This window comes from Electrophorus electricus, chromosome 11, assembly GCF_013358815.1.
Source record: "Electrophorus electricus isolate fEleEle1 chromosome 11, fEleEle1.pri, whole genome shotgun sequence".
NCBI lineage: Eukaryota > Metazoa > Chordata > Actinopteri > Gymnotiformes > Gymnotidae > Electrophorus > Electrophorus electricus.
Window position 1 is genome coordinate 25,374,081 of NC_049545.1, and position 16,413 is coordinate 25,390,493.

The 16,413-nt window shown below is 41.4% G+C and overlaps 1 protein-coding gene across 6 annotated transcripts; it reads right to left on the reverse strand.

Annotated features, from left to right (window-relative positions):
* Nucleotides 1-352: 352 nt before the first annotated feature.
* LOC113592233 (ATP-binding cassette sub-family E member 1) lies at nt 353-9,988 on the reverse strand. 6 transcript variants are annotated; one of them, XM_027033033.2, is made up of 18 exons: nt 9,902-9,988; nt 8,377-8,542; nt 8,106-8,191; nt 7,829-7,926; nt 7,632-7,749; nt 6,518-6,655; nt 6,349-6,418; nt 6,077-6,173; nt 5,521-5,610; nt 4,071-4,192; nt 3,509-3,730; nt 3,080-3,139; nt 2,888-2,946; nt 2,385-2,495; nt 1,644-1,786; nt 1,405-1,527; nt 1,153-1,264; nt 353-715 (listed from the first exon to the last, which is right to left on the reverse strand). In XM_027033033.2, the coding sequence occupies exons 2-18, from the start codon at nt 8,477-8,479 to the stop codon at nt 668-670; spliced, it is 1,800 nt and encodes a 599-aa protein (XP_026888834.2). In that variant the 5' UTR covers nt 8,480-8,542; nt 9,902-9,988; the 3' UTR covers nt 353-667. The 6 variants fall into 6 exon arrangements, with proteins under 6 accessions (XP_026888834.2, XP_026888829.2, XP_026888830.2 ...); XM_027033028.2 differs by having other exon boundaries at nt 7,626-7,749; XM_027033029.2 differs by lacking the exon at nt 9,902-9,988 and adding an exon at nt 9,849-9,892 and having other exon boundaries at nt 7,626-7,749.
* Between the last annotated feature and the right edge of the window lie 6,425 nt (nt 9,989-16,413).

The following is a 16,413-nucleotide window of genomic DNA, read 5'->3' on the forward strand; positions in this document are numbered from 1 at the left end:
TGCTTCTTGTATGCTCTCGCTGAGAAAAAAATCCCTCATGTTCAGCACTCATCTTTCTCATCATGAGCTAGAGGCAGCTTTCCCCCAACACTGTTGCTTCTGCACCCGAAATCATGTTGGCTATTATTAATGCAAAACCTTATTTTTCATGGTAATTTTTGTCTTGTACCTTTTCAAAAAAGGTCAAACTGAAACTATACTAATCATTAATTTTACTTATGAATCACACAGTGGCTCAGTTCCTGATATGACGTTGGAATGTGAATTGTTTTTATCAGGTTATCGTACTTTTGATTGTCCCTTTAAAACAAAGTTTATAGATTTGGCTTTAACTAAAAACAAGCAAGCACAATTTGTCATCCACATATCTTTTAATCAACATTAAAAGACATGAGAATTGAGAGCCATAATATTAATGCATGTGCCAGTACAGGTAGTCAGGTGCCCTCTGGTGGTCAAACACTGAAAATGTATTGAGAATGCCAATACAGAAGTTTTCCTTAAAGTACCAATAAAAAGAGAATAAGTCTGTAGTGGAAGGCAGAAGCAAGCTTATAGCAGCAGGTCCAGAGTCCACATCTCATTAGCAAACTCTTTCCCCCTTTCTCAATCTTGCTGAAGTGTGTGATTTTGGGAGGACAGCCAGATCCTGTCGAGAGGGATGAAACTAGTCATCGAGGAAGAAGTAGTTACCCCCTTTCTTCTGCTCCACATCCTGCAAACACCAAACAAACAAAAAGGGATGCATCAAACAGGCACAGCAGTGCAGTACAATCACATATCTGAGCCTTTCCAGGACATTATTTAAAAAAGCTAAATATGTATTTTAAACAATAATCTATCACTTCAGCCAACAGACCTTGTTAAGTATGGCACATACAGTGGACACTCCAGAAAGACCTCAGATAAGTTAGTGTTAGACTATAAGTTATTGCATCATTATTTCAACTATGGGCACGAATCTTTTTTTAATAAATCAGAGAGAAATTCTGACATTGTGTTTTTGCCAGATCCTTTTTAGACTTTAATCCAGACTTGAACATACAGTTCAAATGACATATAATTTTACTGTCCAAGGAAAAAGGATAGGGTAATTTTTTATGTGGACACAACAACTGCTTGTCTGTAAATAAGGTTGAGCTATGTGTTTACCTTAATGGAATTGAGTTTATTGATTCTTGGTCTGAAATTGTTGGGGTCTCTGCGGAACGTGATCTCCAGCAGAGAGAGGAACTTGTTCATCCCTGCAAGCAGCGTCTGTGGCCTGAGAGACAGATGGTCAAAGCATCATTAGCATTTCATTAGCATAAACCAGACTTGATGTCCACAAGATGCGTTTAGTCAAGCAACATTTATCATTTATGTTTATAGAGCCATTTTCCCCTTCAAACATACTGCACTTACATGTTTGCGGTCGTCCTTTTTGATGGAACTCCATCGAACACAATAACACGGTCAGCCAGATACGTGGCCATGATGAAGTCGTGCTCAACCACGAAGGCTGTTTTCTTTGCATGGAGAATGAATCTGGTAGAAATATGCTATGTTAACAACACTGGACTTACACAGAAAATAAAACCAAAAAACCTCAGCATCCACTTTTTGTAAGCACACAGTAAAGGTCTAAGTAAGGGAGACGCTACCGTTTGATGACCCTAGCAGCCATCAGACGCTGCTCGGAGTCCAGGTAGGCTGAGGGCTCGTCTATCAGGTAGACATCTGCGGGCTTTCCCAGACAAAGAGCCAGCGCCACTCTCTGAAGCTCTCCTCCAGACAAGTTCTGAACCTGTGAGCACACATGTACGCATGCGTGAAATAAAATGTACGCATGCGTACATGTACACACACGGACACACACCCACACCCACACACCTATCAATCTCCATGACTGTGACGATCAGAGAACGACTTCATGGATGTATTCACCATGTAAACTAGATTATTTAGAGGTAAAACCTATGAAAACAAGTCTACATATCTCAGTGGTTAAGGTACTTGACTTGTAATTGGAAGGTTGCTGGTTCAAGCCCCACCACTGCCAAGTCACCACTGTTGGTCCCCTGAGTAAGGCCCTCCATTGCTCAAGTTGTACTCAGTCATAATTGTAAGTTGCTTTGGATAAAAGTGTCAGGTAAATGTATGGAGAGGTATAACCCATATAAACAAGTCTATGTAGAGGTATTCACCATGTAAACAGGTGCAATGCTAGGACCAGGTGCTCTTATTTCTTCTGTTTCAGTTAATACCCAATCTAGTTCATATCTCTTATTATGAGATTCTTTGTGTAAAACAAATTAGTTATTTAAGACATTTTTTAGAAATTGTCTACTCCATGTGTTTATTGCTCGAGACAGACAGAGAACACGGTATCTCTTAGCACGCACATCCTGATCAATGATGCTGTCAATCTGCATGGGCTTCATGACATCTGTGACGAACTGCGGGTGTGTGTATGCGTCTCTGATCTTCTCGTGGAGCAGAGCACGCACGCTACCCTGCAGAGGAAAAACACAAACATGTTAACTGCTAGAGCCCAACTTGGTACTGTTAGTTTTTTTCAACACGTGTAACAGCAGTGTATGCAGCGTACGCTAAACGTGTAACAGCACAGTATGCAGCGTATGCTAAAGGTGTAACAGCACAGTATGCAGCGTATGTTAAAGGTGTAAGAGCAGCGTATGCGGCGTATGTTAAAGGTGTAACAGCACAGTATGCAGCGTACGCTAAACGTGTAACAGCACAGTATGCAGCGTATGCTAAAGGTGTAACAGCACAGTATGCAGCGTACGTTAAAGGTGTAACAGCAGCGTATGCGGCGTACGTTAAAGGTGTAACAGCACAGTATGCAGCGTATGCTAAAGGTGTAACAGCACAGTATGTAGCATACTTTAAACTTGGGGCTGATCTTTTGAGGCTTATAGCTAACATTGAGGATAGGCACCTCTCCTGCAACAGAAGAGGCAGGGGTGAGACTGGCACATATTTGAGCATCATAAAACAATAATGAACATTTATAAACAGCTATGGACATTTATAAATGGTTTTGAACAGTTATAGATACAGGACACGGGTTACTCACCACCATCATCTGGTTTTAGTCGGCCAGCCAGCATCCTAATAAAGGTGGTTTTGCCAGTGCCTGGAAGAAGTGATTAGATATTAACAGTTTCACAATGAGACTGAGACTGTAACTAGTATTTAGCACATAAACCTTTTTCAAAATGTAAACACACTACATGAGCATTTCAATATATTTCACATTACTGTACTCCACTCCATAGAACTAAAGCCTGTACAATTAATTTGGTTCATCAGTCAAATGTCAGACCTTTCATACGTTCATTTAATAAAAAAAGTATAACAGATCTGTGCAGGAGAACCAGTGGTGCACACCCCTGAAATCTTAAGCCTGTGCGAATAATGAGCTCCATTTACACTCACAGTCTCTCTCTCTCTCTCTCTCTCACACACACACACACACTTTTGCCCACTCTCGTCTGCGTCTCACCATTCTCCCCGAGCATCACCATAATCTCTGAGTCCGTGAACTCGCCCCCGGAGATCTTCAGCTCAAAGTCGCCCATCACCTTCATCATGTTGGGGTACTGGTAGCGACACATTTTCTTCACCTCCTCCTCCGTGGCTGTTTCGGCCACCTTGAACACCAGTGACGTCTCGCGGAACCGAAGGTTCTCTGTTGGCACGTAGCCATCCAGAAATATGTTGATGCCTGGAAAAGAAGATGAGGTGCGCCAGGTTACGAGTCGTGCCTGTGACTTACCCCGCACTTCACAGGTTAGGGAACACGAGTCATTAGGCTCTTAGAAGACGCTTCTGCTCTGCAAAGTGTAGCAACTAAAGAATGCTGGGTGCAGCATGGTTGGATCAAGCATAAAGGCTAAAAAAGCTAATGCTAACAAAGGAACATTGGTAGTTGCCAGATAGCATAAGCATGCAGTCCTGTCACTCACATCATATACTGCGTAGCACTTTCAGGTTAAACCTACCCTGTTAACATGAGAGCAATGAGCAGTAGTGAAATGAGTGTGTGAGACCAACAAGCTCAGTACCTTCGCGCACACTGAAGGGCATGGTAACCACACCATATGCGCTGGGTACTCCATATAAGCAGCAGATGAAGTCAGACAGGTAGTCCAGAACACTGAGGTCATGCTCCACTACGATGATGTATCTAAAAGACGTTTAGAGAAGGCCACACTTGTCTTGAGTCCCATGCCAGTGCAGACAGGTACTGGTACTACAATAAATCACAACGCTGGTATTTACTATATGGACAAAAGTATTCGGATACCTACATGAGCATTCATGACGTCCTATTCTAAATATACAGGAGTTGGTCTCCTCTTTGTAGCTGTAACAGCTTATGCTCTTCTGAGAAGGATTTCTACAAGATTTTGGAGTGTGTCTATGAGACTTTTTGCCCAGTCATCCAGAAGAGTGTTTGAGGTCAGACACGAACGAGAGGGCCTGGCTCCCAATCTCCTTTCTAGTTCATCCCAAAGATGTCTGATGAGGTTCAGGTCAGTCAGGGCTGTGTGGGCCAGTCACATTCTTCCACACCAGACTCACCCCACCGTGCCTTTAAGGACCTTACTTTGTGCACTGGGACAGTCATGATGGAACAGTAAAGGTCTTTCCCCAAACTCTCCCACCAAGGTGAATTATCCAGAATGTCCTGGTATGGTGAAGCATTAAGATTTCCCGCGCTTTACAGTTGGCACAATGCAGGCAGGTAGCGTTCTCCTGGCATTTGCCAAACCCAGACTTGTCCATCAGACTGCCACATAGAGAAGCACGACTCATCACTCCACTGAACATGGTTCCACTGCTCCAGAGTTCAGTGACAGCGTGCTTGACACCACTCCATCCAACACTTGCCTCTGTGCTTAGTGACATGTTTGCATGCTGCTTGGCCACAGAAACCCATGGAAGCTCCTGGTGCAGTTTCTGTGCCGGTGTTAATGTCAGAGGAGGTCTAGAACTCTGCAGTTATTGAGTCAGCAGAGAGGTGGCAACTTTTACGCACTATGCACCTCAGCACCCAGTGGCCCTGCGCTGTAACTTTACATCACTATAATTCCTAAATACTTCTACTTTCCAATAATACCACTCACAGTTGATCTTGAAATATCTAGGAGTGAAGACATTTCATGAGCTGACTTGTTGTAACAGTGGCATTACAGTACTACGCTCAGTTCAGTGAGCTATTTAGAATAATCCTTTACAAATGTCTGTAAACACAGACTTCATTGCTAGGTTCTTGAGTTTGCAATGGGACTGAATTAAATAATTAAGGTGTGTCCCGATACTTTTGTCCATACAGTGTATGTGAGTTGTCCACTGTTTTGGTTTAATTCTCAAAGTTTTAAGAAGTTCAGAGTTGATGTTTTAGGATCCCCCTGTTTTTGATTAGAAACCACCAAGAGAAGTCAGTTTATTAAAACCAGAATGAAGACAGCTGCATTTGAAGAAATCTGAGAGCCTGGGCGCCCCACCCACCTGTCTGGCGTGATAAGAGAGCGAATGGTGATGGCAGCCTTCAGTCTCTGCTTCACGTCCAGGTAACTGGACGGCTCGTCAAACATGAAACTAACAGATACAACACAAGTCAGTAGAAGCAAAGCAAGGACATTCTCTGCTTTTCTGCAGCCATTTTAAAATGCAGGAGCACAAGGGGTAAAACAGTTTTGTTCCTTACTACAAACCAACATTAAGTGCTCTGCTTTTAAACTAAGATACATTGATATTTCAGAGAGGTTTCACAAAGAGCAAAGCCAGACTTTGACTAAAATGGTATTTACAAGGAACAAAAATATTGACTGTATAACTGAATCCATTAAGAGGTTTAATTTGTCTCTATAAAACAGATCCAATCTGTGCAAAGCTTTCAGATAAACTTCAGTTAAACTAAAGGGCCTGAATACAACCACCTGACATCAGCAATGAGAACACCTCCTCAGTGGCCTAGTGTAGTGTAAAACAGATTAAGCGGCCTATTGTAGTGTAAAAACAGATAAATTAAGTGGCTTAGTGTACCAGAGTTTTAGAACCTTACATGTCTGCCCTCTGGATACAAACCACAGCACAGGCAAAACGCTGCAGTTCTCCCCCTGACAAGTCCTCCACGTTTCTGTCCCTGAGATGAGTCAGGTCTGTGTCAATGAAAACATACAACCATTTACATTTTCGACCTCAAACGGGCAAACCTGATCTGTTCATTAAGGCTGAGTAATCATTGGGTATAACTTTCTGTATTTATGGCTGCAAAGCTAACTGTTTCCAGCTAACTCTCTTTCTGGTGTATGGCCTGTTCAGTCATGAACATACCCAGTTGTTCACAGACCACGCTCTCCGTTTTAGTGTCGTCCTTCCTGCTCAGAATAGACCCTACACTGCCCTGGGAAACATGGACATGTGTTACATAAATGTCCAGTCCGAACCAAAAATAAGTACAAACTAATCAGAAGACAGCTGCATGAATTCTAGGCTAACTGACTTTGACAGTTTTGGGGATCTGGTCCACATATTGAGGCTTCACAATGGCCTTCAAATCATCTTCAAGGATCTTAGTGAAGTAATTCTGCAGCTCAGACCCACGGAAGTAAGTCAGGATCTCCTGCCAGTCAGGGGGAGCCTGTCAAAGAAAGAGAAGGATTAACACTTTGTGTACTTAATTATTCTTAATATGTCTGATGTGTCCTCAGAAGGCCATGTCTGAATTAAACCACCAAGTGTGTGGATTGCCTGTCCATTGCACCAGTTTTCGTGTTTATTTACTTTAAAAAAAGAAAAAAAGAAGCCCATAAAGTCTTACACTTCATGTATGATCTTAGTCTAGCAATCTGCTTCTGCAATCCAGTCCATGTAATCTTGTACATAGTCACCAAACAGTTCACTAATGACTTTTTAAAACTCTATTCTAAGATTATTTGTTTGTTTGTTTTTTTTCTTCCATTTTGCCAGTGAACATTTTTATTTGAAGCTGTCACACATTATTTTCTGGAAACTCTTGGCTACTCAAATGTGTCATAATTTAGATGAAAATGACTAACAGAAATTTGATATCGCCATGAATTTGGCCACGTTTTCATAAAACTTTTACCAAGCGCCTAAGCTTTTTTGTTTTTGCTTGCATGTACAGACAAACTAGATTGTCTGTGAACTGAAAATATAAGCATTTAGATAATCGTTTATTACATGGCTTATTACTTGGACAAAATATATGATTAGCATAAGGCAGAAATATTTTAATAGATTTTTTCTCCTCTACGATCCATGCAGATTGCTAACCCTCTGTCAGCCACAGTAAACCAGACCTTGGAGGTTTTTGTCCGAGCTAATACACAGTAATATCCGCCCAGGCTCTCATGGTATTGTGCATCTCTCATGTATTCTCCTGACCACTAGAAAATAACCTTGTTTTGAAGGAGCATGTATTTTATTGGTAGATACTTTAATATTTTTTATAAAGTGCAAGTTCTTAATGAACAAACTTCATCTCAGTCCTCAATGCCATACATGCATAACTTAATAACAAAGAGCAAAATTGTTCTTACACACACACACACACACACACACACACACACACACTCTCTCGCACTCACACTCACGTCATATTTTCCCAAGTTTGGCTTCTGTTTTCCTGCCAGGATCTTAAGTGCAGTTGACTTTCCGATGCCGTTGGTTCCCACCAGCCCTAAAACCTCTCCTGGTCTGGGTATCGGTAGCCTATAATGATGCAAGCAAACCTACTTGTGCAGAAAAGATTTAGGATATGCAATTTTATATTGTAAACCATATCAATTACCTGTGGAGTTTGAAAGAATTGGCACAGTATCTGTGAGTGGTCTCTTTCTCAAGGTTACTTGGTAGGTTGACAATGGCCAAGGCCCCAAATGGACATTTCTACAAAATGAGGAGAAAAAACATGCACACAAAACAAGTAAAAAATAGTAGACACACAAAAAGACACACATGGGTCCCATTAATCAGGGCTTCCTCATTGACATTGCCTTCTGTCTTGGTGAAAGTCTTGTACCCAAAACTGTTATATAGGATGGTCTTTAAAAACATGCTTTTCATACCTTAATGCAGATACCACATCCTATACAGAGTGATTCAGATATCCAGACAAGTTTGCTCTGTGGGGTGACCTCTATACACAGCTTTCCTGTGAAGATAATTTACAATTATACAGTGGGGTTGGGGCACAAGACCCAATTATATGTATATAACCTTCTATCAAGGAGAAATAAATAGTTTTATATCCCATCTGTGATTGGGCTCTACAGAATTTATGATTTAGATAAAACTGCTTCAGAAATGACACTGTTAAATCTATGTATATATTTGTACCCATTCGAACCACTGGGCAACTTTTCTTGCATTCTTGTCTGCATTTCTTTGGCTTGCACTTGTCATGGTTGACGATGGCAATTCGGGTCGGTTTTTCAGACATTCTTCCAGACTCCTGTCAGAAAGGTCTGAACGGTGCCCTTTCCGGATCTCACCAGGACATACGCTACAGAAACATAGACAGTAAAACAACAGGAAACATTCACGACTACAATCCAAAATGAGGTATACCAACTTATATAGTTAAATTAACAAAACAGACAACTTGTAACGGTTTTAATGCCGACAGCGACTCTCAACAGCGCACTCAACTTGGACAAAGTATAACGTTAAAGTATCGTCATGTTTATTGTGAATAACATTAATTACATTATACTATAGTTTGTTAGCTAATGCAAATTGAGTGATCTTACAAATAGTTCGTTTTATCAGAAATAAAAAATAAGATGTCAGTTCCATCCCTGCTCGGCGACAGACATATCAACAATACTGCATATGGAAACACTATACTACTACATTACTAACCACCTAACCACAGAGCTAGAGAGATAGCACAGTTAACTAACCTAGGTTAACTAACGGTCTACGTTCCCCACGACCACAGCCGACCGTCAGTAACTAAGCCCAACCTAGCCCTAACTTAACCCAACGTCAGTAACGTTTATCTTTGTTTCTGAACGCAGTCAATAAGATAACTAGTTATCTTAGCGTTAGATAAATTAGCTAACTAGGAGAACTAGCACAGGCCACAGGTCTGTCACCGACTGAAACAGACGTGATGACTTTTCACGTAATAGGAGAAGTCACTGTTATAAAGGCTAATTCATCCAGCTAGCGAATAATTTTGTTATTATGTGGGCTCTGATTATTAATGATATAATCATTCCTAATATAACGGCTGGCGTTTGAGTAGCTATGAGCTCGGATACGTAGCTGAAGTTAGCAGACCTGCTACTCACCACGGGCAGCGATGCTAACTATGCTAACGGGTTAGCACATAAGCTAGCGTTATGTAGAGACGACTGGGTTAGCGCACAGCTATAACACACAGCTATAGCACACAGCTATAACACACAGTGCTATAACACACGGCTATAACATACAGCTATAGCACACACAGCTATAGCACACAGCTATAACACTATAACACACAGTTATAACACACACAGCTACAACACTCACAGCTATAACACACGGCCATAGCACACACAGCTATAACACTCACAGCTATAACACACACGGCTATAACATACAGCTATAGCACAGTTATAACACACAGCTATAACATACAGCTATAACACACAGTCATAGCACACAGTGCTATAACACATACTTAACATACAGTTATAACACAGTCATAGCACACACTGCTATAACACATACTAACTCACAATGGGCAAACTATGCTAACTATGCTAACGGATTAAAACACAGGGTTATGTAGAGACGACAACACAAACACCAATACCTACGGTCACACGGGGTATCTTTAACCCAACCTAACCTAACCCTCCCCTCACCTCACCTTCTGCCACTCCGGCCTCTCAAACGTTCTTAGAAACGGTGGCACTAATTTCTCTTCGCACTATGTGGGCTACGACGTCATCCTGTGACGCCATCATGCGCGACAAACGCGCATTTAAAGTAGAATAATATACAGCCTTAAGGATTATATTCCCACACTGAGACAATGCCGCAAGATGGAAATTATTTATAGTATTTTCTTAAATTTGCACAGATACATAAACATTAGTACTACAACGTTATTAGTACTAACGTTGCTCAAACGAGCAGTATATGAGCAATCTAACTTAGATACACAAGGTGTCAAAGAACCTACATGAAATGTGAAATACCAAATAAGCATCAAAGGTGACCTGGGTAGCCCTGCTGTAAGTGTACGTGTTTGGTAGTTTGGTAGAAACTACACTGATGAACAAAATAGCAGATTTAATCAAACTTATTTAAGAGGGTCTGTAGTCCTGGATACCCACCCTGTCAACAGCCAACTACTTTAGAAAACTAACTCCCAGCATTCCTTAGCTAGATAATTGTCACCCCTGTTTATCTCCATGAAGAGCTGAGAGAGTGAGAGCGAGTGTGAGTGAGAGTGTGTGTGAGTAAGAGCGAGCGTGAGAGTGAGAGTGACCTGCCTGAGGACTGGATTGAGAACCAAGTGTTTACCATATACAGATTTGTGAGGTCCAAGTTGACCTCACTGGACCTCACCAGTGCCAGGCACAGTTTCCCATTTGTATCAAGTGAAGCAACGGAAACTGGGAACCATAGAGTGGTCCCTCAGGCTGTGCTTAACCTGCCCATACTATTCTTAGTCATTTGTAGTATGACTGAGTGATTACTGTTTTCATACTATGCCACACAATACAAAAGTTTCTAGTATAATCTATTATACTTTTAAAAATCTGGATGCTGTAATAAATTTGCTGACAAAGCTAGTGACAGCAGACAACACTTGTCATACTATTTTATCATGCACCATAGGGTACCAGTTTCTTAAAAAATAATGAACCAATTACATCAGCTCTGGCTGCAGCCATGAATTACAAATATATGAAAGAAAATCCTCATATTTCCATATTGTCTATGGACTATTGACAGTTTAATTCAAACCAGGTAGTCTAACTATTTCATATTTGAATGTGTTAGCTAACATCTAGGTTACCCTACTGAAGATGTTCCTGAAGCCCAAACCAACTAGATCTGCTTTGCGAAACTAAGCGTCTGTGAGGACACAGATCTCCCGCACCAGAGACAGTCTTCCCTGCTCTAGTGTAAATTTATACAGAGCAAAAAACAACCAAAAAAACAAAAAATCCACAAATTCAGGTTTAACCTTTGCAAAAATAAAAAAATGTAAGTAATGTTTAAGGACAGTTTAGTGACTGTAAATATATGGAAAAACATGGGCACAATCGGGAAATTAGGCAAGTTATATGTTTACTTCATTCATACTATTTAGTTATTTGCTTTGTTTTCCACCAGAGAGCGACATTTCCAAACAGTGGATAAATCTGAACCGCTTGTACCCTCCTTATGGTGAGTTCTCTTTCTAGCCAGGTTTCCATCCAAACGTTTCGCGAACGTTTTGCACATTTAGGAAATTTAAATTAAGTCGTGTTTTCATCCACTATGGTTATGCGAATAAACTTCAGCTGACGTATGTTAGCGTGATTTAACTCGGTCTTCTGGCTTCATAGGTCATCGTTTATCTGAAACTCCCAACACTTCAGCATTTTGGCTTTAGCGATATTCTGACTTTTCTACCTCGTCCTTGCGTAAACATTTCTTTTTTTTTTATTTTTTTCTTTTTTTTTTTTGGGGGGGGGGGGGGGGGGGAGTATTTGGATGCTTTTTCCCCCCGGTTTTACATTTTTATTCATTCATTTTTTGGGCATTTTAAAATGATCAAATTATTACATCTCTCTTGCTATTACCTTTACTGTGGACAGTTCAGAATTTCATCTTAGGTCTGATTTAGAAAGCTGCCCGAAAAAAATTACACTTGTGTGTAGATGCAAAGCCCCTGAGCTTCAGTAATACAGACAGTGCTAAATTCGAATAATGAAGATGTAAAACAAATTTAATTTTGTTCTAATACTGTTTGGCTGGGAAAGGAACAGCACCAGAAGGTGGCGCTACAGTGTCTGTCAGATGCAGACTTGCAATCCTAGTCTGTTTGGGTGTTCTGTGTGTGTACATGAGTGGGTGTGTCTGCACGTTTGGACTCTTTTAAGATGTTTATCTCATAACTAAGTCAGCACAAAGGTGGGCCAGGCTGCTGAGACTGGCACCAGTCCTTGAGAGAGATCAGTGTGTTTGTCACTGTGTCTGTGGGTCAGAGTGACAGGCTCAGTGCCTTGAGCCAGTGGGCAGGGCCTGATCCCAGCAGTCATGGGGAATATTTCAGAATATGCACTTAGACTGCATGCTACCTACTGCTTAGGAAATCCTGTATGCGTGTGGACAACCAGGAACTCTTCAAGGAGCTCTACTACAAGGAACTAAGGTGTACACCTTAAGAGTTGTATTGGTGTTATTCCTTATGTTAGATCATATGTTAAAGAGATTTCTTTCAGTGAGGGACACTGAGGTGTCAAATAGTGATGGAAGATTAGAGAATACAGGCTGAGGTGTTTAATAGTGAGAGAGGGTTAGAGAATACAACCTGAGGTGTCTAATAGTGAGAGAGGTGTTTAATAGTGAGGGAGGGATAGAGAACACAGCCTGAGATGTCTAACAGTAAGGGAGTAATAGAGCGATAGGGTCTAAGTGTCTAATAGTGAGGGAGGTGTTTAATAGTGAGGGTTGTGTTTAATAGTGAGGGGGGTATTTAATAGTGAGAGTGGTGTTTAGGGTTCCAGGACTTTGTATTGTAGCTGTTGTGTCTTTCTGCATAAGGCTTCCACTGTTCCATGTCCAATAAAGCAGTAATTAATAAATAAAGCAGTAATGAAATAAAGAAGCAATTATATAAAGAAATAATTAATACATCATACATTTCCATCAACCACTGGCCAGCTATTTTCTAAACTAAATTTACTGCTTTCAGCCCTTTCTTCTTGCTGCTTTTGATTTAATCTGGGTGCAGCCTAACCCTAACTCTAACCCTAATCTGGGTGCATCCTAACTCTAACCCTAATCTGGGTGCATCCTAACACTAACCCTAATCTGGGTGCAGCCTAACCCTAACTCTAACCCTAATCTGGGTTCATCCTAACACTAACCCTAATCTGGGTGCATCCTAACTCTAACCCTAATATGGGTGCATCCTAACTCTAACCCTAATATGGGTGCATCCTAACTCTAACCCTAATCTGGGTGTATCCTAACACTAACCCTAATATGGGTGCATCCTAACACTAACCCTAATCTGGGTTCATCCTAACACTAACCCTAATCTGGGTGCATCCTAACACTAACCCTAATCTGGGTGCATCCTAACTCTAACCCTAATATGGGTGCATCCTAACTCTAACCCTAATCTGGGTGTATCCTAACTCTAACCCTAATCTGGGTGTATCCTAACACTAACCCTAATATGGGTGCATCCTAACACTAACCCTAATCTGGGTGCATCCTAACACTAACCCTAATCTGGGTGCATCCTAACTCTAACCCTAATCTGGGTGCATCCTAACACTAACCCTAATCTGGGTGCATCCTAACACTAACCCTAATCTGGGTGTATCTAATCTCTGCACTACGAGCTTTCTTTTCCTTTTTAGTCATCCACCACTCTTTCTTTTGTCATCTACCAGTCTCTTTTTTCCACTCCCTTCTTTTGCTGCTGAGGGCAGAATTTGAAGTGGGCTGTAGGAGAGGCACTGCCCTCTAGCTGCTGGAGGATAAAAACACCAGAAAGTGTCTGAAGAGCCAGAATCTCTGTAGATAGTCACTGAACACAGATGGGCCACCAACACCGATATTTGAAATACTCTGCATTGTTATTCAAATTCATCCACTAGCCTCTGGTTTTTCATGGGCTGTGAATGGCCGCCTGTTATAATATGCAAGTCTCCTTCAATCTCAGGCAGAAGTGATTGTGTCAGGATAGAAATCATCTGCTCTGATTTGGAGCAATCAGTCCAAAAAGACAATGGCTGACAGCCACTCCTCTCTTCAAACTTAATGTGAAAGCCTATCTTAGAGGGTTACTGTTGTAGATTATTCTGAAATCATGTATTTTAGATTATTCTGAATTTTTACATTTTGAAGAAGGTGGAGAACTGGAGAATTCCAGATTTTGTTCAAGGCATTTTAACGGGTATGGTTTGAAGAGTGCAACCTGTCTTCACTTTACTAGGGATGGATGCAAAGCTTCTGTCAGGCCTCTTGTTAAACTTGTTAAATTTTTCTAAACTAATATTCTCCAACTAATTACTGCCATGTAGCACTGTGTAAATAGTGTAAATATGGATAATTCCCCATGATAGTGTGAAGGCTAGTGTTCAGATCTGACTCACCATCCTGTCATATGCTATTTAATAAAATCATGCCCCTCTCATACCTTCCCTGTTTTACTCAGAAATATATTAAGGAAATATACATACAGGTTTCTGATTCATGTTGACCAGAAGGGTAAGTTTTCTCAACTGAACTTATTCCTGCAACCCAGTTTATCTCTAAACTGAATTGCAAATGTGAGTGAGAATTCTATTTGTTGTGTGCAGGTCTTCAAATAGATGGCTGCTGTCATACCTGGGCAAGCTGTCATGCAAACAGTTTCTCCCAGCTCAGCCAACAATCAATATCACTAGATTTTTCATAATCCCATAATCACAGCAAGGAGCAACATTCCACCAATCACTGATCACATACTCATTCATACTCACCTGCCTATTGAATTCACCTGTTCCCTATTATCTCTGCATATTTAAACTTGTCTGTTTTTTTTTTTAGGATAACTGTGTATTGCTATTATTCTTCTTAGTGTACTGAGTGATTGTTTGTCTTTGCGTGTATTGTACTGTTTGGATTTGTTTGCGTGGTTGTATTTCCCTCTCTGGATGTTAGATTTTTGCACTGGCTTGCTCTCTTGTGTTTTGGTTTTTCCATCTAACTACATTTTCTACAGTAACTTCTTCCCTGTATCCGTGAGCATCTTGCCTATTATGCACATTACACAAGTAGGTCCGTTTTAGGATGAAAGACTTGGTGTAAAGCATCTAGATGCGCTTTTACTGACTGGCTTTGTTCTGAAGCGAAGGCAAAAACAAAGCTGGACATACACGTGTTTGTGATGGTGTTCAGCTGCAGCCCTTGGCTGTAGAGACTGCCTCTCCTGCACTCATGCTGGTTGGTTATTCCTAGCACACTAGGCTGTGCGTGCGGCAATGTGTCAGCGGTTTAAGAAGGCGTAAAAACAGGACCAAACCACAGTCCAGTCACATCTAAAATCTCCACTCCTGTGTGACCTTGTCATAAATCTGTCCGTCTTTCCCACTCTCTGGTTCTCTCTCTCTCAGCTCTTTGTGTCTGGCTATGTGTGTGAGCGCCAATTTGCGGGGTCCTGTGGTTGGCCCGCTAGTTTGGGTGTTAGCAGTAAGAGCAATGCTCCACTTTCCTGATGGGCAGTTTGGGTAATGCATCGCTCTCTGTGGTTTTACACTCCACTAACTGTTTTCAGTATAGACTCTTTTCAGCAACGTGGGTGGCAGGTTATGCTACCATCACACTCTCCCTACTGTGTGAGTCTGTGTGTGTGTGCCTCTGTATTGTGATTGGCTCTCTGCACACCTCCCAACCCCCAACCCCAATACTCCACACATTCCTCACTTAGCTTGGCTGGTTGAAAAAAGTTGATATAGTTTCATAATGAACACTGACCTGGCTGCTGAATTCCTATACACCCTGTTCGGGCTGCAGATGTGCATTTACATAATTATTAATTCTGCCCCCATAGCTGTGGCACGGAGTCAAGGTGCTGCGTGTACAGGCCGGTGCAGGCTTTAGTCAGTCTTACTCATACCCTAACCCTCATACTGTAACATTAACCCTCATACCCTAACCCTCATACCCTAACGTTAACCTTCATACCATAACCCTAACCCTCATACCCTAACTTTAACGCTCATACCATAACCCTAAACCTCATACCATAACCCTAACCCTCATACCCTAACTGTTTACCTTCATACCATAACCCTAACCCTCATACCCTAACCCTCATACCATAACCCTAACCCTCATGTCTTAACCCTCATACCCTAACCCTAACCCTCATACCATAACCCTAACCCTCATACCATAACATTAACCCTCATACCCTAACTTTAACCCTCATACCATAACCCTAACCCTCATACCCTAACTTTAACCCTCATACCCTAACTTTAACCCTCATACCATAACCCTAACCCTCATACCCTAACTTTAACCCTCATACCCTAACTTTAACCCTCATACCATAACCCTAACCCTCATACCCTAACTTTAACCCTCATACCCTAACCCTCATACCCTAACTTTAACCCTCATACCCTAACTTTAACCCTCATACCATAACCCTAACCCTCA